Genomic DNA, 23,836 nt, shown 5'->3' with positions numbered 1-23,836 from the left:
GGTTGTCTATATTAATGCAAATGAACTGGGTCCCAACCCCCACTCCCCACCCACAGATTATAATATGCAGTAAAGGTCAGAGGCCTTATTGTGTGCTGTATTTCCCTTGAGAATTTCACAGTACAAGTTAGCTCTCTGTACTTCCCCATGTCATGAACCTGAGGTGGCTGGCTTGGATAGTGGTAAATGCTGGGGAGGAAAGTGGGGAGCGAGAGAAAGAGCAGCTGTAATATGTGGCCTGCAACCCTGCACCAGTTGACCATTGCCTTTTTAAGTGGTGCTATTGTCTGTTATTTGCCTGGATAAGATCAGAGCCTCCTCCAGACTGGTGTGTGATTGACACAATAATAGCAGTGGATTTAAAAGAATCTGAATAAGTGTGCATGCACCTAAAAGCTTATACCCAGAACAAACTAAGTTGGTCTCTAAGGTGCTACTGGACAATTTTTTATTTTTTTTCAGCAGTGGATTTATTCTGCTCTATTACTTGTTCTATGATGCTTCACCAATTCTGCTGCATTATTGTTCAGAGGGGTTGTAGCATCACAAAAGTTGGACTAACCCCAGGGCTGTCTTAAGCATATGCAGCGCTGGGGTGCAAAGATGCATCCGGCGCCCCCCCCCAGGTTGCCCAGTCCAAGGTGTGCAGGAGGGCGGAGCTGGCCGGCCGCCTCAGCGTCTTGCTGGCTCGACCACCCCCGAACTCATGGCGCGGAGCCGGCCACAGCAGAAGAGCCCACCAACAGATGGGCTCTTCCCCAGACTCAACTCTCGGGCCCCAGACTCTCGCCCTGGCGCCCCCAAGAGCCCAGCGCCCGGGTGCCTCGCACCCCTATTGCCTATGGGTAAGACGGCCCTGCCTAACCCCCCACCTCAAACAGAACATTTATGGTAAGGGAAGAATTACCGCAGGGACTTAAATAGGCACTAACTTGGAAATGGAGCAAAATGACCGCCCCCCAAACTTTTTGCAGGTTCAAATAGTTTTGAAAGTGAGATCTTGTGTGATGGCCATGGTAGTATAGTGAGCACAAATCACTGGGAATCATAGTGCCAAGTTTTCCCTTTTCTCGCGAGGAAGCCTATTCAGCATAAGGGAATTTCCCTTAAAAAAAGGGAGAACTTGGCAGCTATGCTGGGAATGAGCAATGAAAAGGATGTCTGGAGGGGCTCCAGATATGGGGAAATCTCCCTCCATTGTCTTCCCTTTCTCAGATGGGCCATGTTCTCAATGGAATTTGTGTGAGAGGAAATTGTGGTGTTCAGTAGCCGCAAAATGCCAACCAAAGTGACTAAGGAATAGAAGGAAGATGCACCAACAAATCCAGAAGAAGCCCATGTTTGACCAGGATCGTAATCTCTTATTTAAATTGTGCAAAGGAAGCTGTCGCTGGTGCATCTAGTTCAGTATTGTCTACCCTGATAGCCAGCAGCTCTCCTGGAATTCAGATGGGGGAGATTCCTAGTTCTACCAGAAGATGCTGGGTATTGATCCTGGCATCTTTTGCATGTAAAGCAGATGCTTTACCGCCAAGGAATGGCCCCTTACAGGAATGTAAAGATGAAAAGGCTCTGCCTCACATGTATGATATGATGCACACTGGTCCTAAAACCACAAAAAAGATGGACCCCAACTTTGGTACATGACTGTGGTCTCATACAGCAAATATTCCATGTTTCCCTACACACTTTTCTGTTCCTGTACTGATCTGGCCTATTGACATCCTTTCTGCATTCCCCATCCCAAGCCAAGTCCTAAATTTATACATCTGTAGCTCAAACCCATTCCTCCTTTTAAAAAAACAAAACAAAAACAACACAAAAACAAGATTTGCTTATAATTTGGCCACAGCTTTCAAGGAAAAGCTCTGCGAACCAATGCCACACAAGATTGTTCTGTGGCAGGCTGGAATGTAGACAAGTCAGTATGTTCTCATTCCACTTCGCTATAATTTAGAAATGGTTGAGCGAGGAGGATAAAATTGGAACAAGACTTTTCCTCTTGTATTTGGATGGTAGACTGGAATCTTTTAGGGGTGGTCAGCAGCAGTGCTGTCCAAAGCTACGAAGGTAGTCTTTTAATAACACAGGTCTGCTCTGTGATTAGCCCCTGTGAACTGGGGCTTTGCTTTGACTGTTTGCTTTGTGTATTTTATAGGTGTGTAAACACGATTGGCTCTGTTTCTTTGAAACAGACCCTTGTTAGGGTGTCCAGATTCCAGCAGCGGAGGGTTAAGTGGGTATTGGTGACTCCGCCAAGGCTGGGGAAGAGGATCTTTTTAATAAGGTCCAAAGCGTGCTCTGTGCCTGCATCTATTTGCAGAGTTTTTGCTTTTTTGGTAAACATTATTTGCTACTATAGTGCAGGAGTAGTGAGCAAAGCAGTAGTGATGGCGGTCTAAGCTTTTGTTGCATATCCCTTTGTATTCAGGGTCCCTTTTCCTGCCTACAGACACACATCCTGTCTTAAGTTTCATCACAGAGTAGCATTGTTAATTCCATCAATTAAGAAAATGAAACGGTTTTGGAAAGCGTAATTCCTAGTTCTGATGTTTTATCTGCGTTGTCTATATGTCCCACCCAACTGAAGAGCTGCAGACAAATTAAAATGAAGAGTATTTGAAACAAGGCTTCCTGTCCTTTTGATAAATGGAACCAAGAGGCATTTAAAAAAAAGAATATTCCATAGAGCAGTATAAAGAATGTCACAAAATAAGTATGCAAGCTTTTGAGTTCTCCATAATGTTTCCTGAGGCTACATAGTGGTGGGGAGCAGAGAGAAAAAAGCCAGCTGGTGGTGATGGCCCTGCAGCTTTAAGATGCAGAGGTTCTTTGTCTTCTATTGCTTTTTTTTACCCAGCACACACACCTGAAAGGCTGCCTAGTTTTATTTATTTCTGTTGCAATCTGCCAGAGAAACTGCCTTTCTTCTAAGCTTGGAGACAAACCTGGGTAACTATTGGTTTTTGCTCTTTTCAGGAATGGGGGAGTCAGCCATTGTGTTTTCCTCCAACAGGCCTTTGGGGGAACTGACTGTTTTTAAATAGTGCTGCACTGTTTTTACTACAGGTATCTGCATTTTAATAGATTTGTTTCTATATGGTTTTGATTCTATTAGAGTTTAATTACTATATTAATTAACTATTGTCTTCTATATGACTATATAGAGTGGCTGGGGGAACCCGGCCAGATGGGCGGGGTATAAATAATAAATTATTATTATTATTGTTGTTGTTGTTGTTATTGTTATTATATGCTTTTAGCTTTTAGTATTTTATCAGTGTTGTTTTAATTTGTACAAGCTGCCTCAAGTTCCAGTCTGGAAAGGTGGCATAACAACAACAACAACAATAAAATAATAATAATAGTACAGAGCCTCATTTGCAAGTCTCCTCTCATCTGAAGACTGTGACCAAATACAGACTCATGACTTTCATATTAGTTTTTATTTTCCTTCTCTCAAAATCTGCACAGTAGTAAAGGGGTTGCCTGTGGTGAGCACAGGTTTGGAGCCTAATCAAATGGCTCTCTTGGCTAATAGCAGCAGCTGTAACTTTTCATTCTGCCCATGGCAAACTATGTAGAAAAGGCAGTGTGGTGTAGTAGTGAAGAGCAGTGGACTCTTAATTTAGGATTCTGCCTCTTTATTTTTTTTTAAAAAAGTTGAAGCCATTCTGGGCTAAATCCCAGAAGCCTGTGTTTGTCAAGAGGTCACACAAAGAACAGCCATCACTCTAGTAAGGAGACAGTTCTGCATCTTCCTAGTAATCTGGTTCTGTGATGCAAGGATGGCCATATTGTGACCTCAAGTGGTGAATTTGGGGTGAGGTTAAGGAGCAAAATATGCCACACCCAGACCAAAGCTTGGGTCTTGAAGCAGCAGGCGAAATGGCACCAGGCATCTGTATGCATGAGGTAAAGCAGGCACCCCCAAACTTTGGCCCTCCAGATGTTTTGGACTACAGTTCCCATCATCCCTGACCACTGGTCCTGTTAGCTAGGGGTCATGGGAGTTGTAGGCCAAAACATCTGGAGGGCCGCAGTTTGGGGATGCCTGAGGTAAAGGTACAGGGACCCCTGACCATTAGGTCCAGTCGTGACCGACTCTGGGGTTGTGGCGTTCATCTCACGTTATTGGCCGAGGGAGCCGGTGTACAGCTTCCAGGTCGTGTGGCCAGCATGACTAAGCTGCTTCTGGCGAACCAGAGCAGCACACTGAAACGCCATTTACCTTCTCGCCGGAGCGGTACCTATTTATCTACTTGCACTTTGACGTGATCTGCATGCATACAGGTGTGCAATTGTTCCAGTAGATGCCATATTGTGCAAGATGGCCTCAGGAAGCCTGTATGCCATTTGTGTGCCCTGTTTGGCACCACCTGTCAACAGAGAAGGCTGACCAGATGTGCATGGACAGGAGAAAATGGGCTTTGCTCCTTCAGTACAGGGGCAGCCTTCTAGCTTCAACACCCCCCTGTTTACATGCCCCAAAGCTGTTGTTTTCTCCAATGGCAGGAAGTGTTGGGTAGTTGCTTAGCAACTGCAGCATGCTTTCCGTTATAACCCTGGCAAAATAACTAGCCAGACTGGGGTTGAGGTGCTGCTGTTAAAGCAGGCAGGTGCAAAAACAGGACTAATACCCAGGATAATTGAGCCATGAATTACAAACGTCCAAATGGTGCTAAACCCTTTCCCTTGTTCTTTCTTCCTCTCTCTCTTTTTTTGTCTACAGGTGATCAGTTGGGAAACAGTATGAGCATAATGCCACAAAAGAAAAACTCCAGCAGGAAGCATGGGTGGTTCTGGGGCACAGGAGGTGCAAAATTACTGAGAGTTCAGAAAATCAGCATTCTGGTAAGGCACAAAATGTAACCGGACATCACCATATGATAGCTTGCAGGGCAGCGATTGGTATACAGTATTTTCATCTTCTGAATGCTTGTGGAACATCTATTTTTTGTGGTATCTGACTAAATCATACTCAGAGTAGACTAGTCAATTACTTAATAAGTTATTATGACAAATTTTAGGTCCATTGGTTTCAATGGGTCTACCCTGAGTACAACTTAGTCAGATGCCACCCTTTGTCTTTGGATCCAGTTTTAGCCTGGAAATGTCTACAGCCATACCTTGGTAGCCAAATGCCTTGGCACTTGTGCATTTTGGCTCCCAAATGCTGCAAACCTGGAAGTGAGTGTTCTGGTTTATGAACGTTCTTTGGAAGCCGAATGTCCGGTGCAGCTTCCGCAGCTTCCTATTGGCTGCAGGAGTTTCCTGCAGCTTCCTATTGGCTGCAGGAGTTTCCTGCAGCCAATCGGAAGCTGCGCCTTGGTTTCTGAATGTTTTTGAAGTCGAACGGACATCCGGAACAGATTCAGTTTGGCTTCCAAGGTACGACTGTAAAGTGCCACTTGTGTAGACAGCAGTATCTTCAATGCTTGGGGCTGACAATTTGACTCCTTGGTGGGACCTGCTCTACTTCTTTTCATGTGTAGTAGTCCATTTTTTGCACACCAAAAAAAAAAAAATCAAACTACTTACATTTTGTATTAAACATTATAATATAAGCAACTTTCCACAAGCTGTGTGTGATTCGTTTTCACTACAAGTGTTTCCTTGGGAAGGCATGGAGAGGTATAATTTTGACACTTCTGGAGCTGGTTCTCTCTTTTGCCGCGAGAGAGACAGCGGAAGAAATTCCAGATTGGATATGATGGAGGGTGTGTGTGTGTGTGGAATCCAAGCTGGATTCACCCCAAGGCATAGGTGGGTCATGGTACTAAGCAGTCTCCTGATTATCCTATCAGGAAAACTCAGTGTGTCTCCATCTGATAATTTTCTGGCAGAAAAAGGAGTATCCAGTCTTTCCTGATTGGATTGGATATTGTGTGATAACTGGCTCTGGCAGTAGGCTGGAGAAAAGAGCTGAACTGTGGAATTCTGTGACTTAAAAAAAATATGAAGGGGGAGGAGAAGGGAAGCTCCTTGCAAAATGCAAAGTCTGAAAAAGACAGGAAGGAGGATTTGTATGTGGATTGTAGGTGTGTGTTTAAATTCTGTCCATATTTGATGGGGTGTTAATGAAGAATCTCGAACTTTGATATTAATAGGTTAGCTTCCCCATCCCTCAGAAGTCTTAACCCTCCCTGTTATGTACTGAGCTGAATCATATTCTAGTTTAGGTTACTGTAGATCCCAGTACCTCAAGGACAACTTCTACCTACATGAGCCAGCCCCAACTCTGTGTTTATCATCTGAAGCCCTTCTTTCTGTGCCTCCCTCAGAGGGAGATATAAGGGTGGTGGTACAAGAATAAGCCTCCTCATTGGTGGCTCCCCATTCATCAAATGCTATTACCAAGGACGTAAGCCCAGTGTCATTATTATCCGTTTTAAGGCACTCAGCAGAAATATATTCATTCACCTAGGCCTTTGGATCTTAATCTAGAGGCTACCTTAGTATGTTTGTAGCCTCTTATTCTGCTCATCTTTTTAGTGGGGTGCGTTAAGGCAATAAGAGGCTGCAGGATCAGGCCAATGGCCCATCTAGTCCAGCATCCTGCTCTCACATTGACCAGGTGCCTGTGGGAAACCTGAAAGCAGGATTACAGCACAGGCATGTTCTCCCCTCCTGTGATTTCAAGCAACTGGTATTCAGAAGCATAGCTGCCATTGTGACTAGTACCCATCAATAGCTCTCTCCTGAGTGAATTTGTCCAGTCCTCTTTCAAAGCAGTCCAGGTTGGTGGCCATCGCTGCTTCCTGTGAGAGGGAGATCCAAGGCTTAACTACCGGTATGTACTGCAGGAAGAAGTAACTTTTTTTTATCGGTCCTGAATCTTCCAACATTCAGCTTCATTGGATGTCCACAAGTTCTAGTGTTATAAGATAGGCAGAAAAACTTTTATCTATCCACTTTCTTCATGCTATGCATGATGTTACAAATTTCTCTCACGTCACCTCTCACTCACCTTTTTTCTAAACTAAAGTCTTTCAACTCCACTAATATCCAACCAAAAAGAGTTGAGTTGAATCTGCCTCTGTGTCTCTATGTGAACATTTTAGGTTTTTTCTTCTTCTACTTGGTTTTAATGTTTGATTTTACATTGTAAGTCACTTTGAGTCACTTGTGAAGAAGTGAATAATAATAATAATAATAAAAAGTTAATATCATCCCAGGCACTTTTCTCCTGTTCTGACCAGCTTCTAATACAGGAGCTGGCTTGGCGTGACAAACCATGGAGAAGTGGCTGGGACAGTTCAGCTCCCCTATGATCTAAAAATAAGAAGGGATATTTACCGTACATTAATAGGGAAGACATATGATTGAACAGTTGTTACTGCTCCCATTGAAGAAGAAGAAGAGGAGGAGGAGGAGGAGTAGTTTGGATTTGATATCACACTTTATCACTACCTGAAGGAGTCTCAAAGCAGCTAACATTCTCCTTTCCCTTCCTCCCCCACAACAAACACTCTGTGAGGTGAGTGGGGCTGAGAGACTTCAGAGAAGTGTGACTAGCCCAATGTCACCCAGCAGCTGCATGTGGAGGAGTGGGGATGCGAACCTGGTTCACCAGATTACGTGTCCACTGCTCTTAACCACTACACCACACTGCCTTTTCTACAGTGGATTCCCATCTCTGGAACAATCTCCACCTGCAAGGCATACCTAACTCCAAGTGTAACATCATTTTTCTATGTCCCGAAGCACTTGTACGTTGATAGCTATTGGTCCCTCACTCCTTGCTGTTTTATGGTGACCACCCGTGACAACATTATGGGTGTGTGTGGATACATAGTGTGATCACTTTTAGTTGTTGTATGTTTTCAAGATTTCCTTGTTTACTGTGTAAATCACCTTGAGACCTTTGGGTGTAAGGTGAATCTGTAAGTTATTGTTATAATGGTGATGATGATGATGATAATGTTGTTAATGTATAGTTTGGCCCTGAATGATAACTGGAGCTGTATATATGAACTATTTAGAATCAAGTTCAACAATATGTTAGTTACATATCTCTGCCTTTAAAAAAATATATGCCACCATTTCACTTAAATTGCAGGGTCCCAGTCCTGGACCTCCCCAACATGGGAAGGTAAGGAAGCTTTAATCCTTTACTGCTTGCTATGGTGGGAACTCAATCCAGATCAGGCCTCCCCTGGAAGCAATCTGTGAAAAAAACAAAAGCTGCACTTAAAGACACAGATACATAGCGGCAGCATGGCTCACCAGAGAGGAGTGTTGCCTGTAGCAAATTGTCTTGACATTCTGCCTTGGACAAGAACATGAGCAAATTCTAACTTTCCCTTTGCAGTTTTCTAACTAATAAAATTGCGGTAGCAATAATAATAAATCTCATTATTTTCAAAGGAAGTAACACGCTTTACAACAAACATCTTGAGACTATTGGGCTACTGATTGTGATAGCAGTAAAGGTCTTCCATGTAGCTTTCACTGTTTGTGAATTCAGCTTTAAAAGTATGGTGGGAGTGCTAAAGGAGATTGGGCTATTTCTATTTTAACTTGAATATCTGAAGCATACCCTTTTGCAAAAAGAGAGCTGGACTTCTGTCTGAACCGTGCAGCAGTTTTGAACAGTGCTGGTTTTGGGGCCCTTTCCCCTCCCCACTGCCCAGTACTGGCCTCCCCAGGGCTGTCGAGTTTGTGCTTATCACACAATGCTGCTTACCTCACAGCAAAAGCGAATGCTCTGCGTAGATCCTAGAGCGGGAAGTGTGCCCAAGAGAGAAGCAGCGAGGGGCTGGCAGCTTTGAATAAGGAGCTGGAATTATTATGTCAAACTAGAGCAGTCTTTGCAAATCAGAGCTCTGGGAGGCTGTACTTACTGACCCATAACTGTATACTTCTTCCTTAGCTACACAGTTCCAAGTGTTGCGGCTGAGGCTTCAGTCCCATGATGCATGTGCTAGGAAAGGCAGCTAGATTTGCTATTTAAAGCAACATATTCCTGAGCAAATTCAGATGATACAGAGCGGGCTCTTGGAAACCAGTGAACCGTAAGCAAGTATCCATCTGGTGCATTGACTAGAAGTTTTGGAAATGGATACAAGATCAAATCTCAGCCATTCAGGCATTGCCTTTGGTGGCCTTGAGACCAGAATCGTCTGCACTTGCCGTTTAGTTTCACAATCACCACTGTGCTGCTCTGAGGCTCTTCCAATATATCTCAAACCTGCTTTGTTAGTACGGACGTCATCTCTTGGCATCTGGATAGAGATGATGTTTCTTGCCTTGAAATGGACAGGTGGCCTGTGCTTTTCAAATCTGAGTCTCCACCACCAAACTCTTCCAAGTCCTTTGAACGGATGAAGTGCATGTTGCAAGTTGTGGGCAGTGGACTTGGTAGTTATTTCCAAGGTGATTGATACAGAGAATGTGATCGTGTGTGAGCTAATATCCTCAGGTACTCATTAGCTGTTGCCATAATTCACTCTTCCTCACCCAAATGTTGTTGGACTCCAACTCCCATCATCCCTGATCATGGCCTTGCTGGCTTATGGGATTTGGAGTTCAACTACATCCAAAGGGTTGTTGGGGAAGGCTACTGCAGTTAAATAATAACAATAACAACAACAATAATAATAATAATATTTATACCCCGCCCATCTGGCTGAGTCTCCTCAGCCACTCTGGGTGGCTCCCAATTGAATATTAAAACAATACAGCATTAAATATTAAAAGCTTCCCTAAACAGGGCTGCCTTCAGATTTCTTTTAAAATTAAGGTGTTCCACAGGGCGGGTGCTGCTACCGAGAAGGACCTCTGTCTGGTTCCCTGTAACCTCACTTCTTGCAATGAGGGAACTGCCAGAAGGCCCTCGGCGCTGGATGGATCTCAGTGTCCGGGCTGAACAGTGGGGGTGGAGGCGCTCCTTCAGGTATACAGGACCGAGGCCGTTTAGGTCAACACCATTTAGGTTAACACCAACACTTTGAATTGTGCTTGGAAACATACTGGGAGCCAGTGTAGATCTCTCAAGACCGGTGTTATGTGGTCCCAGTGGCCGCTCCCAGTCACCAGTCTAGCTGCCGCATTCTGGATTAGTTGCAGTTTCCGGGTCACCTTCAAAGGTAGCCCCACATAGAGCACATTTACGTAGAGTGTAAATGATATTAAAATCCTACTACAAGACCTGTGTGATACGGTGAATAAATAAATGCTACAGGCACATAGGGGAGCCTGTACAGAAGCCAAACTATGAAGACAAAAATGTATTACAGTACTTAACTTTCTTTCCCAGTTTGCTCAGTCCTGCTATCTGTTCCTAAGGTCCAAAATTCATCTGATAATAAATGGGTCACCGTACAAAGTAAATTTGGATGGGGAGTTATCATACCCAAAAGGCTGGGAACCATTGCTTTTTATGGCATTAGTCAGATAGCAGTATAGGTTTCTACCACACAGTGAGTCAGTCCCCAGAAGTTCTAATTGTGGAGCAAATAGTAGGATGTAGTTCTCTCCTTTGTGTGATTTGAGTGACATACCTAGAAAAGCCTGTATTGACTGTTACAGTTCTCAAAAAGAAGGTGCTGAGCAGCTTCTCTGCAATATTTGGGCAAATCAGCCAGTGACAAGGTAGTGAGATTGCAGAGGATGAGAAAGCAAAAGTAAGGAAGGGTATTAGGACCTTCATGACTAAGATTGGTTGAAATTCATGGCCAAACATGCTAACAGGCCATTTGTTTGGACCTTAATGAGGGAGTGCATCATGTGCAACTTTGGATGGATGTTTAATATTTCCAACTCACTGGGTTGGTTACCAGCTGACATCTAAGCCTGAGGACTAGGGTTTGAAATGACGCTGAAGCCCTCAGGAAGATTAGTCAAATGCTGAGCAGGGGTGTATTTCTGGTTATGTTAACCTACATTCCTGGCAGTACACTTGGAGCTGCTGCTTTCCTCCCACATCCTGCCATGAGAAGAAGCCTGGTGGATCTGGTCAAGATTTCACCTAATCCAGCAACAGGCCAGACAGGTGCCTATATGAAGGCTACAGCCTTCTTCTGATCTGAGTTTCCACATGATCATCAGAACTTGACGACGTGGATTTCTCCTCCATGACATCCTCTAAGGCAGGCATGTCAAACCTGCGGCCCTCCAGATGTTTTGGCCTACAACTCCCATGATCCCTAGCTAGCAGGACCAGTGGTTGGGGAAGATGGGAATTGTAGTCCAAAACATCTGGAGGGCCGCAGGTTTGACATGCCTGCTCTAAGGGCATCCATTCTAGTGGTCATCTTCTTACTTTGACGTCCATATATGAACAATGCGCCGTGTGCAGGGCTGTCTTAAGCATATGTGGCGCCGGGGTGCAAAGATCCACCTGGCGGCCCCACCCCACCCCGGTTGCCCAGTCCCAGGCGTGCAGGAGGGCGGAGCAGGCTGGCCGCCTCAGCATCTCGCTGGCTCGGTCGCCCCCGAACTTGTGGTGCAGAGCCGCGCACAGCAGAAGAGCCCGCTGTGGCACTGGCGCCCCTGAGAGCCCGGTGCCCAGGTGCCCCGCACCCCTAGCGCCTATGGGTAAGGTGGCCCTGACTGTGTGCAGAAATTATATCCCTTTCTCCATCTATCCTGAATCATCTGATGTTGCATGTCTCTTGCCTGTCTGTCCTGAATCATCTGCCACTGCCTGTTTGATTGCACGTCCCTTTCAGTTCTAGTATTATTATATGGGGGGGGGGGAGAAGGCAACTTCCCCTATCAACTTTTCCACACCATGCAGGCAGTGCTGACTCCAGGTTTTGGAGGGCTTTGGGGGAATCTTCCCTCTGTGGGCTTCCAGTTCCCTCCCCACTAGCCCTGTCTCTCTGGCCCATTCCACACAATTGCCTGGGAGGGTGCAGAGAACGCAAGGCAAGTGGGGGACCCTGTACCACCTCCTTGCTAGATGGCAGCAGAGAGAGGAACAGAGCAGAAGAACCACATGGTTCAAGACAGAGAGTGGGAGTGGCGTTCCAGTATCAACAGTTTTATTTTCCCATCCCTTGGACCTCTTTCAGATAGTTGCATACCTCTTCTTAAGCAATTTCTTACAGCAACCTTAATGCAGTTCCTTTATATTTGTGTTGTTGTTTTTTTTACCATGATCAGTATCTAAATGTTTAAGTAATCAAAACCCAGAAGCAGTAGCTGAGCATTCCAGTTCCGTCCCATTTGTGCTTGCTCTTTGTTTGTTTTGTTGTTTGTTTGGAATAAGAGCCAATGAATAGTAGTCCTAGAATTTAAACACTCTTGCCTATTCCTAGCAGGGAATCTCCTTGTGGTCAAATTTGGAGAACAATAGGTTAAGGGGGAAGAGCACCAGCTGGCATTAATGCAGACATACTTGGGCAGGCTGTCATTCCACTGTTTGCGTTAAAAGCAGGGATGAATTTCTAAGAGAGTCCAGGGTTCAGGAAAATTAGAATGCCATACCATTGTCTTGGAATGCCTGTTCCTTAACCCTAATTGCATTTGTTTGCTGTTTTTGTGGGGGGGAACACGCTCCGAACATGCTCAGAGGCACACCACATGTTCACAGATTCCGTCCTGGCACTAGAAACTAATTATGAAATTGAGTCCTGGGTTGTTGTTGTTGTTGTTGTTTTGGGGGGCTATTAGTCAGATTAAGCCTTATGTAGGGACCTCAGTTACCTGCATTTCTGCTAATGCTGCACAGAATGATATTCTATATGAATCTGTGTCCAATGATTCGCACTATGTCACAGGCTTAACATTTTCCAAATTGTCACATTCTCACCCCCCACCCCAATGTAGATGAGTTGGATTTTATTTTAAAACTTGTCTGTGTCATCTGTTAGTCTTTCTACTCCCCTTTTTGGGGTAAGGATTTACTTGGACGGGGTTTTTTTTTGCTTTCTGCGAGACTTCCACACCTCAGTGGCAGTGGGAAACGCTGAGCGCAGATTGCATTTAAATGAAGTCTTGCAAAGGAGGTGTTCCAGACGCTGTCTGGAGAGGCTGAAATCTTTACCTGATTCCCTAAAACGCTTGCAAATATTCAAGCCGAGTTAAAGAGAGACTGTTCTTCATTTAGGCAGCCTGCATCTTTGTTGGGGGAAAGACTGTAGAGGGAGGCTGGGGTGGGGGCAGGGATGTGATTTATGGCTTTGGGGAACTGGAAGAGAGAGAGAGGGAGAAGGAAGACGGGCAGAAGAAACAGTTCAGGAGTAAAACATACAGAACCCAGAATATCTTCCTTTAGGTTACAGATATTTACAGAAGCGCTCTCTCTCTCTCTCTCTCTCTCTCTCTCTCTCTCTCTCTCTCTCTCTCTCTCTCTCTCTCTCTCTCTTTCACACACACACACACACACACACACACACACATTTTATGTTAGTAATATCAAAGTTAAACTTTTCTTGTTAGGGGCTCTGCCAAAAGCTATCTTCATGCAAACCAATACAACTGCATTTTGTAGCCCATGTCTAAGGAAAATCTTTGAGAGTGTGCTTTTATCCCTTGTGGCCCCATACGTAGGCATGTTGCTTGTGGAGTATGTGTTCAAAAGCCCCGTTTGGGCAATGTGACATTTGTGGTACCATGGTTGATGAGGTAAGACTAGGATGGTGGAAGTCCTTGGAACAATACCGGTTTGGGGTCTTTCCAAGCCCTCCCTATAGTGACACATTTCTTTTTAGGAAGAATGGTTGTCCTCTTGAGATTCATCAGCAAATAGAGCTGGAATCTGGACCAGAAGTGGTGCATTAAAAAACTTAAGAAGTGTCTTGATGTAAGAGGCCAAAGGTCTAGCTAGTCCAGCATCCTCTTCTCGCAATAGGCAACCAGATTCCATAGTATGACTATGCATTGTGTGAAATTCTTTCTTTTGTCCGCCCTAAATTGTCCAGCAGAGAGAGAGGGGGGAACTTTACTCCACCCACTTCCTCCAGACCAGGCATCAGCAATGTTTTCTGCCCGTGGGCCAGAGGATTCCCGCAGACTATGGTCCGTGGGTCAGACATAGGCCGCACAGGCGCAGAAGCGATTTCCAGTGCCGCGCTGCCCATGTCCCAAACACTGGAAATGGCTTCTGTGCATGTCCACGGCTGTGCAGAAGCTATCTCTGGCGCTGCAGACATTTTGGAAATGGGCAGCGCAGCACCAGATGCCTGCTCCAGGCCGTGCATAATTTCCATCATTTTATGCACTTCTAGCATGTCCTCCTTTTCTTTTCCCAAATGTTGCGTCCTTTCCTCATAGAGGAGCTGCTCCAGCCCCTTGCTCTCTTTGCCTCCTTTTTCCAGAACCTTTTCTAGATCTACAGTTTCCTTTCTGAGGTGAGGTGACCAGGCAATATGTGAGCACCCTCTGGAGTGAGCCCTGCTGCTGGGTAGACTTGTCCAGTCCACTGCACACTGCTGCCTTTCTTGTGGTCAAAACACCAGTCACATCAATGTGCCAGTGCTTGTAGCAGATATAAAAAGACAACTGTGTGCTTGCTGAGTTAAATTTCCTGAGATCACTATTAGAGGGCTATGTGGCTCACATGCAGTGCTATAAACAACCTGCTTCATTAAAACACTTGTGTTAAAGTGTGGAGAATGTGCAATATATCGTTTCCCCTCCCCCCCCAAAAAAACATATCTGAAAATATTAACAAGGAGCCAAGATACCTGTAATGTTAAAACACGTGATTTAACATTGCATGCATGTATCTGAATTATCATAGAATTGTAGAGTTGGAAGTGACCCTGAGGGTCATCTAGTCCAACCCCCTGCAACGCAGGAATCTCAACACACCGTTCCCCATCCAGTCTGAAACCATGCCAGATCTTGCTTAGCTTTGCAAATGTGCCAGCAGTTTTATTGCTGCAACTCTGAGGTGGGAGTGTCTAATCAAGGCCAATGTGTGTATGTGTGCGTTTAATCTATTGTGGCAAGAGGGAGTTTCCCCCTCATGACCAATAGCTTCTACATTGGGATCATGGCACAGGAGGAAAGGGTTAACCTGCCCTCCGTTTTTGCATTATGGTCAGTCCTGATTGGGTCCCCCAGCAGCTGGAATTTACACGTTAAAAAAAATAAAGAAGGGAAAATGATTGGCAGGGACAACCATCATGTTTCAATGTCATGTGTACTGTACTTTGGCTCTGAAATTCACAACAGCTATGTGTCAGACAAGCCAACCAACCCTCAAAGTGCTTGTAGACTATACAGTCTAGATTAGAGTGCTGATTTTATGTCTGCTTTAGGCAATATTTGGTTTCTTGTTCATGTCCTGGCCATACGCGCACACATATTTGCACGGAGGGAAGTGAGATGAACCCACAGATCTGGTCAGCAGCACTTCCTCAGCGGCTCTTGTTATGGATAGGATTCTTTGCCTGTCTTTTTCTGCGACACACCAGTTACATGTGTGATGTTTACCAGTTACATGTGTGATGTTTGTCTACCGTACATAGTTTTGCATCCGGGGTTTATTGATTCTGCTCACAAAGAAAGCACAGAGTGAAAAACGGGTCCGTCATGGAGATTTCAACTCCTGGAAATGAAACCATGGAGATGCAGCTTTCCCTAAGTAGCATACTTCTGAGTAATACAGCAAGCTTTTCCTTAGATGGGAGACTTGAATTAAGCACCACTGTTCACCTGTTGCTGAGACTGCCACCTACAGGATAGGATCAGGTTGGATTGTAAGGGACTCCTCCTGACGGCTGGACATACCGTAGTGGCAGGCAGGTATTGCCCAGTCTTTGCAGCAAGCAGCTTGTGTGCTTATAGTCACACACAGTGTATCGTGTCATCCTGTACAGATAATGCCATTCGCACTTTGTGTCCACATAGCAATTTCAGTGGGAATTTGAGCCACTCTACTGTAAAGTGGAAGGGACAATCTTGGAATGGGATATGGAACTTTCCTGAACTGGATTTTTATTTTTTTTACTTTTTGGAACCTGGAAGAGTGAATTTTCAATGAACTTTGCAGTAGCTGGAGTAATTTGCTGGTTGGGAATAAGAGCTGATTTGTCAAATGTAATCATTCTGTTTTGGAGTTCTACAGCACAATCATATACAGTATGCACGTTTACTCAAAGGCAAATACTATTTAAAGGGGTTACTTTCTCAAGTAAGCATGCACAGAATTGAGAGTAAAGCTTGAAACAGAGATCTGCATCCTGATCTCATTGCCTCCCAAATAGTAATTATAAGCCAAGTGGTAAAACAGGCTTTGTAAGACTTAAGTCTCACATCTCTAGCAATTCCTCAGCATCATTACGGCACAGAACGTAATTACTGGTGCATGTCTGAGGAATATCTTGACGCCAGTTAACGCCACAGGACAGGCCCAACAGCCGAGCCTGTTACTTTCTTTAAAGTCTGGGTCCCACAGTGCTATAACCCTAAGGGGTAGGCAGCACTACAGATACAGAGATACTTTAATTGTTGTCTGCAGTTGTTTGTTTTGTAACTCGCTTCTGCTCAGTATTGCTGTCAGCAGATGATTCTACCAGGCAACCAGTTCCCAAGGTTCAGAAGGATGCAGCTGGATAACATCCATTGTAGGTCAGGTATCCATCCACATAGATATATAGACCCGCAGAAATATGAAGGTGCAACCTTATGGCATTTCTTCCCAGAGTTGTGGTTTAGCATTGGACATAAATAAGTGTTGGCTGCAATGAAATGTTGCAATGTATACTAAACTTGCGGAGTTTAGAGGGCCAGTCATGCCTCGCTTCAGGATACTCCATTCTGTCCCATCCTTCTCTGTTTCCATTCATTCTTTTCTGGATGGCAATATTCCTTGGCTAATTAGGATGCTCTGTTTTCAGTGAGTTTTTTGGGTGGCGTCGGCATCCACTTAAGGTATGTTTGTATTGTATTCTGTAAACAGTACACGACAGCCCAGTTTCCCCTGAGCATGTGAATACCTCCCTCTTGTTTCTCAGTGACCTCATCATCCTCGTTCACTATGGAAGGAGGAAAGTCTGAGAAGACCTTGCATAAAAGTTGACTGTGTGAGGCACAGAAACAACATTGGAAGCTGTCTTATGCTCATGATACTGGTCCAGCTAGCTCTGTACTGTCTACAATGACTGGCAGCAGCTCTCTAGCTGTTTTGGACAGGGTCCCAACACTAGCTAGAGTGAGATGCCAGGGATTGAACCTGGGACCTTCTGTGTGCGGAGCAGATGCTCTGCTACTGAGCTACGACCCTCCCAGGGTGGCTCAGGAGAGCCCACCCCCACTGTATGAACTGTGCTACTTTCTACCAGCAGTGTACCCCTTTATTTGCTGTTCAGTGGGGTTTCTTTTCAGGTGGAACTCACTGGAACTCAGTTCCGGCACCTCTCAGGTGGGTGCCATTGCCATTATAAGACAACAAAGGAGGCGTTCCTGGTGAGTTCCGGCACCTCTTTTTCTAGAAAAATAGCACTGGTTGCTGATGCATGCAGAGAAGGTGACCGGTGTAGGTTGATGGTCACTGCTGCCTTTGAATCAAGTAAGCAACCTTTTTTTAAAAAAATGCCTGTGTGCTGAAAATGCCTTACTTGATCTACTTGGTTCTAAAATCCCTGTTCCCTGCAAGTTCCCATTTGATGTTTTCAGTATTGTGTTATTTTGGAAGGAATGTGCAAGAAATGAGACAGCTTTTGTGTGTGTTTTCAATGTCAAGACTGGAAAGTAGACTTCGCAGGCAGTCAGTTTGTGTGTGTGTGTGTGTGTGCGTGCGCGCGCGCATGTCTGTCTGTCTGTCTCAGAAATTAAAACAAAAACAAAAAACCAGCAAGCTGGGCACTCCAGCTACTGCTAGCTTCCTGTTTACCGGAGCAGCTGCATGGAGAGTATTACAAAGGGTGTGTGTGTATTAGGCAAGTCAAGCCACTGAATGGTAAACACAACGCAGGCACCTAACAAGTTTTGATCTTTTCTCTCCCCCCTCTTCCACTGCCTCAACCTTTCTTTTGCCCTAGCCATTTTCCAGCCTGGGTGAAAGATCCTACAAATGTTTGTTCCTTCCCTTTGGAAAATGTAGGGCCCTTGAAGTTTTTTGGTGGTTTGCAGAAAAAGCCTAAGCTCTTTTAAGAGTATGAATGGTCTGTTTGCTCTCTCTCTCTCTCTCTCTTTTAATCAAGTACTTAGAGATGAAGAAACTAGCAATCTGCTTGCAGCTACTGTATATGCATAATTAATACAATCTTGTTATTCATAAAGTGTAGGAGAAATAGGGATATTCCCAGTTAAAAATAATGAAGTACCAGCTACCAACTAGAGTGCAGCGCTATTGTGATTTTATGCTGGGAGTTAGGCATATGTCACGACATTTTGGTTACTTATTTTGCAAAAGCTATACAAGAGAATTCATTCTGTTAACAAGCATATTTAGACTCTGTTGGCTGCCTCATTTTGTTGAACCATAGGCTCCTGGTCACTTTTTTAAACGTATGCAATGCTATAATTTGCTTGTGGGTGTGATGAATTTCATGTGCTCTTTTTTTAAAAATGTAACTCTTTGCATTGTCCGCTACATACACTGAACTGATGGTATCTCATTTCCATATTAATACTGTATATTGTTTTGTTAATTCCACCCCCACCCCAATATTTAGCAAAAACCACCTACGTCACGGTCTCTTGATCTCAAGTCCTGACAGTATTAATAAACAGGGCCTTTCTGCATACTGACCCTTCTTGCTCCTAAAGGGGCTCAAGTTGCATTGGGTGTCTTTGTTTTACAATGCATACAGTGTAGATCTGTCTGTCCATATAATTGCACATAAAAGCTTTAGCAGAGAGCCAGAACGGGGGGGGGGGGGCGGGGAGAAGAGAATTTTTATGATTCCAACTTGTGCAGCTTAGGGCTGAGGAATGTGGTGTGTGTGTGTGTGTCTGTGTTGGGGGACTTGGAAATCTCGCTGCTGCAGCACACTCAGGGTTACAGAGACGTGTGTAGAGAAACGTCTCAGCAATTCTTGTGTAGAGCAGGGGAAAGGGAGGGGAGGTGGGGAGAGCAGGGGCATTTTGAAACTGCTGGCTGCTGCGCGCTGATTGGCGGAGCCTCGTGTCTCAGCGTTCCAGCCAAGCAGCTCTCCTCCCTCCACTCTGTCCATCCCGGAAGGAATTTCCTTTACTGCTTGATCTATTGTTGTTGTCACTGCTCTTTGCTGCATGTTTTGGTCAGATCAAGTAACCATAGTATCAAAACTGTGTCCCAGTGTCTGCAGGATTTTATACTAGCCTCCCACAACCCTGCTCTCTTCCTCTTGCAACCCCTTTGCACGCTTCTTATTATGATTTCATAGGACACAGGGGGAGAGGGGGGGCTGTGTTTTTCCACTGCAGAGATGGTTTCAATTAAAGGCGCTCTCTATGTGGCTTGCTTCTTTTTTTAAAAAAAAGTTTCCTCTCAGTGATTAGATGCAAAGTTTTTTCTTCTTCCGTCCAGCAAAACTTTCTGCTTAAAAACAAAACAGCTTTTATTTCCTCGTTGTAAGTAAATGTTGGGGGGTAGGGTGGGATGTTATACTGGGGTTATCAATACTTTCTCTCACCCGCCGGGCTATGAGAGCGGGTCGAAACGCAGAGGTTGCCTCCCCACCACCCCAAAAAGTGGGGTACTTGCAAATGTTGGGGTTTACATTGGGTGTTCCTTTTCCTGTCTCTCTGCAGAAATAAATCATATGGAGGGGTGTGTGTGTGTGTGTGTGTGTGTTTAAAGGGGGAGGGGGCTTTTCCAAATGTGCCTCTCCTACCAGAACTAAATTTTTGAGTCTGGAGAGAGAGAGAATCATTTGCTTGGGTAGAAATCCAGTATTGCAGATTTTGTGCTGAGATCCCTCTCCTTTCTAATGTAGCCATTTATTGTGTGGTTAATGTGAGAGGCGAACTGGTTTCCCATCTTTTCCCTGCCCCTTTTAACATGCAAAGAGGAGACGGAAGCAAGGTGCCCCTTCTGTCCCCCCCCCCAAAAAAAAGAGGGGTGCAGCAGGTTTGCTTTAGAGCCACTGCAGTATCTGGTGTGGGAAAGCGCGGGAGGGGGAAAGAGAGAGAGAGAGAGAGAGAGAGAGGCTCAGCGGTGGAAAAGACCCTGGCATTTTCTGCTCTGCAACACCGGCTCTCTTCTACTCCCTCGGGGTTTTGCAATGGCTAATTCCTCCTGAGGCTGACACTTGGCACTAGGGAAGGAGGGAGGGAGGGAGGGAAGAGGATGCAGAGCCGGGGATGAAGGGCGGAGGGAGCAGGGTGGAAGAGGACATTTCTGAGAACAGGCATATTCGCCGTGCGAGCTGGACTGGCCGCGAGAGGAACTCGGAGCAACAGTGCCCCCTAGAGACCTCTCCGCCCCACGGCACCCAGACCCGGCAGGTTCTCCCCCCACCCAAACACACACACACACGGGAGGGAAGCGCATTTCATCCCTCAATTTGGGGCGCGGGAGAGATTAATTTTGGCAGGGAGAGCTGTGTGGCTTCGGAAAGGGATGCGGGGGGGGGGGGAGAGAAGAGAGATAAATCCGGCGAGCTAATCCTTGCTGCGGTGCTTCTTGGTGCCTTTTTATTTTATTTTTTAAGTCCACGTGGTGCCACGCTCATTTTATTTTATTTTTATTTCTTTTTTTAAAAAAAGCAGTTTCCCTCTCCCTCAACTGGTTTATAAACCCCTGGAGACTTTGAGGGAGGAAAGGGGGTGGGGTGGGAGAAAGCGCATCCAGTGTAGCGGGTCTTTATTCTCTCTGGGAACACTTCTTTGTCTTGCAGGAACGGCGTGGGTCAGGCAACTGATCTGAGCTTACATCTGTCATTTTCAAAGAGAGAGGGGAGAGATTAGCGGATGCAGTAAAATAAAAAAGAATATCTGGCAACAAAAGCCTCTCAGAGTAGCCCAGGGAAAGTACCACAGTTGCCGGGAGACGAACAAGGAAATGGGGCTGTCGCACACACACACACACACACACACACGCACGCACACACGCACGCACACACGAGAATCCATAAAGGATGCTGAGCTCTGCCATGTGCTCCAAACTTACAGTGGCTTTCTGAAACCAAGGGCCACTGTGTTTATATGTTTCCAGAGAGCTCTTCCTCCCCGATGAAAATATAGGAATCTGCTGCCCTTGGAAGCCAGCTTTCTGGTACAGGTAGATGAGTGAGGGGAACACATGTAGAGCAACTTGAGGCAGGTTGTATTATTGTTTGTGCCTGGGCTGGTTGGTAGTGGCCCCTGCTGGCCTAGGGAATTAACTGACGAATGCCCTAGTATTAATAGCATCTTTTATCTCAGTCACTTTTAAAAAATAGTGAAGGTTTTCGTCTCAAGAACTGAGACAACCAACTTTTTAATTTTGGTTTCCCGGCCTTTTGGGGTGGGATTCTGTTGTTTTAATGGCAAGCAGCCTTAATCAGACCACTGGAAACATAGCAAGCAGCCTTAATCAGACCACTGGCTCGTTTCTAGCTCACAGTTGGGTACAGCTAGGTTGCGTGCACACTTTTTCTATAGAGCACATTTGAAACACATTTCCTTCTCCCCTCAAAGAATTCTGGGCATTGTTGTTTGTTAAGCTGGGAGCTGCAACTCTCTGCCCATGGTTCTTTGAGGGAAGGAAAGCGCTTCAAATGTGGCAGCACTGTGTAGGGCATGGGATGTGTGAGGCAAGCATGTGACACTCTGAATGCTGCTAAACTACAGCTCCCATTGGCCCCCGCCAGCATGGCCTATGTCTGTATGATGGGAGTTGGTCCAAGAGCATCTGAAGGGCAACATGTTAGCCATCCTTGCTCGAGCTCTCCAGCTGCTTTGGGACTACAACTCCCATCATCCCTAGCTAGCAAAACCAGTGGTCAGGGATGATGGTAATTGTAGTCCCAAAGCAGCCGGTGACCCAAGCTTGGGAAACCCTGCTGTAGGGCAGCTTTTCTCAACCTTGGGTCCCCAGCTGTTGTTCAGCTAAAATTCCCATCATCCCTGACCACTGGTCCTTCTAATTAGGAAGGATGAGAGTTCTGGTCCAACAACATCTTGGGCCCAAGCTTGAGAAAGGTTGCTGTAGGGTTTCAGGCAGGGAACATTCCTAGTCCTAGCTCTACCTAAAGGTAAAGGTAAAGGGACTCCTGACCATTAGGTCCAGTCATGACCGACTCTAGGGTTGTGGCGCTCATCTTGCTCTATTGGCCGAGGGAGCCAGTGTACAGCTTCCAGGTCATGTGGCCAGCATGACAAAGCCACTTCTGGTGAACCAGAGCAGCGCATGGAAATGCCATTTACCTTCCCGCCAAGTATTTATCTACTTGTACTTTGATGTGCTTTCAAACTGCTAGGTTGGCAGGAGCAGGGACCAAGCAACAGGAGCTCACCCCGTCGCAGGGATTCAAACCGTCGACCTTCTGATCGGCAAGCACTAGGCTCTGTGGTTTAACCCACAGCACGACCCGCATCCCTCTACCTAGAGATCTCTACCTAGAGATGCCAATAACTGAACCTGCACACAGAGCATGTGCTCTATCACTGAGATATATAGCCATATATATCTCAGTTATTACATGACATTGCAACCTTGGGGGGTCCAACTCTGCAATTCTATGCTGTTTTCCCCACAAGACTGGAACTAGCATGCAGAATAGCAAAATTCCAGGGACAGCCAAAGTCAAAATAAAAAATGAAGGGAAAAGCAGCATCAATATAACCCAATTACCTAAGTTCTATCCTGCCACCTGAATATACGTTTGCATCTATGTCTGGTGGACCTCCCCATGGGGGACATTGTCCAGTTGGCACATGCTGTAACGAACAGGGTACTAGGACTTAATAATTCTGCAAAGCTTTCGTAAGAAATATTTATATGTAGGTGAGTGTTGTACTTTGGCAGTGTCTGTCTAGCTACACTGCAGTATGCTCACTTAGAAAGCCTGCATTTTGTTTCATAGATATTTCAGATAGCTATTTTAGGTTAATCAATATTTAGGATGAAAATATCCTGTAAAGGCGCATGGGTATAGTGACAAATGCAGAGCTCTTGGAGTTAGGTTCAAAAGGAAGGTTTGTCTGAAGTTGTTTTCTGAAAGTCATTCCTTTGTATTCCTGGCATCTAGAAGCTGACGCAATCTAATATTAACTGCATAGTTTTGTTCACTTCCTATATTGGATTAACAATAGTTAAGTGACATATTATAGGTCAAAATAAAGCTTCTTATTGGTGGAAAATTACTTTTTCCTTTGTCATGTCTCGATTGCTTCTCATGTTAGTAATTGGCCCAAACCTAGTTCAGACTTGACGACCTTTGGCTTTTTGTAATGAGCTTGCTGGATGATGCCTTTGCTTGTTCTCCAACAGGTGACATTTAGTAAACATGGTGCTGCTGCTTTGGTGCTTAGCAGTCAGTTCAGTATTTAGTTCCTTCCAGGAGAGGGCAGAGTTACATGCACAAGCTTGTTAATTACAAAGCTTTACAAACTTCTTTTGTGCTTTCCCTTTCAGATTTTCCTAACTTCTGCCTGTGCTAGGTGATCAGTGCTGTGTTTGGAGAAGTGTCGTCTAAGTGCCTGATAAAACTGCTTTCCCCCTTGTCCATAGTTCTAAACTGCTGTGAAAACCTCTCCAATCATGGGACTGCCAGTATTTTCTGATGGAATTCAGTTGTGTGTTGGCAAATTCAGGTTGTGCAATTATAGCTGGTTAGGAGTCCTTGTGCAATAAATCTGCTCCCCCGCTCCCCACCCAAGCACACCTTTCAGGTCCTTTCCCCAGCAGAAAGCAAGCTTGCTCCATCTTCCATGTGGCAGACCTTTATATGTTGAAAGATGGCTATCATATCTCCTCTCAGTCTCTTTTCCAGGTTAAGCATATGCAGCTCCCTCAAACATTCCTCAT

General features: G+C 45.2%; 1 protein-coding gene across 1 annotated transcript in view; it reads left to right on the top strand.

Moving 5' to 3' along the window:
- ACOT11 (acyl-CoA thioesterase 11) overlaps positions 1 to 23,836 on the top strand; it is a 113,887-nt gene that overhangs the window by 15,999 nt on the left and 74,052 nt on the right. Inside the window, exon 2 of the mRNA XM_060276894.1 lies at positions 4,733 to 4,854. Coding sequence (XP_060132877.1) covers positions 4,733 to 4,854 — 122 coding nt within the window. The remainder of the gene's footprint in view (positions 1 to 4,732; positions 4,855 to 23,836) is intronic.

This window comes from Zootoca vivipara, chromosome 7, assembly GCF_963506605.1.
Source record: "Zootoca vivipara chromosome 7, rZooViv1.1, whole genome shotgun sequence".
Classification (NCBI taxonomy): Eukaryota; Metazoa; Chordata; class Lepidosauria; order Squamata; family Lacertidae; genus Zootoca; species Zootoca vivipara.
Note: the sequence above shows the minus strand (reverse complement) of the source record. Positions and strands in the feature narration are given on the sequence as shown.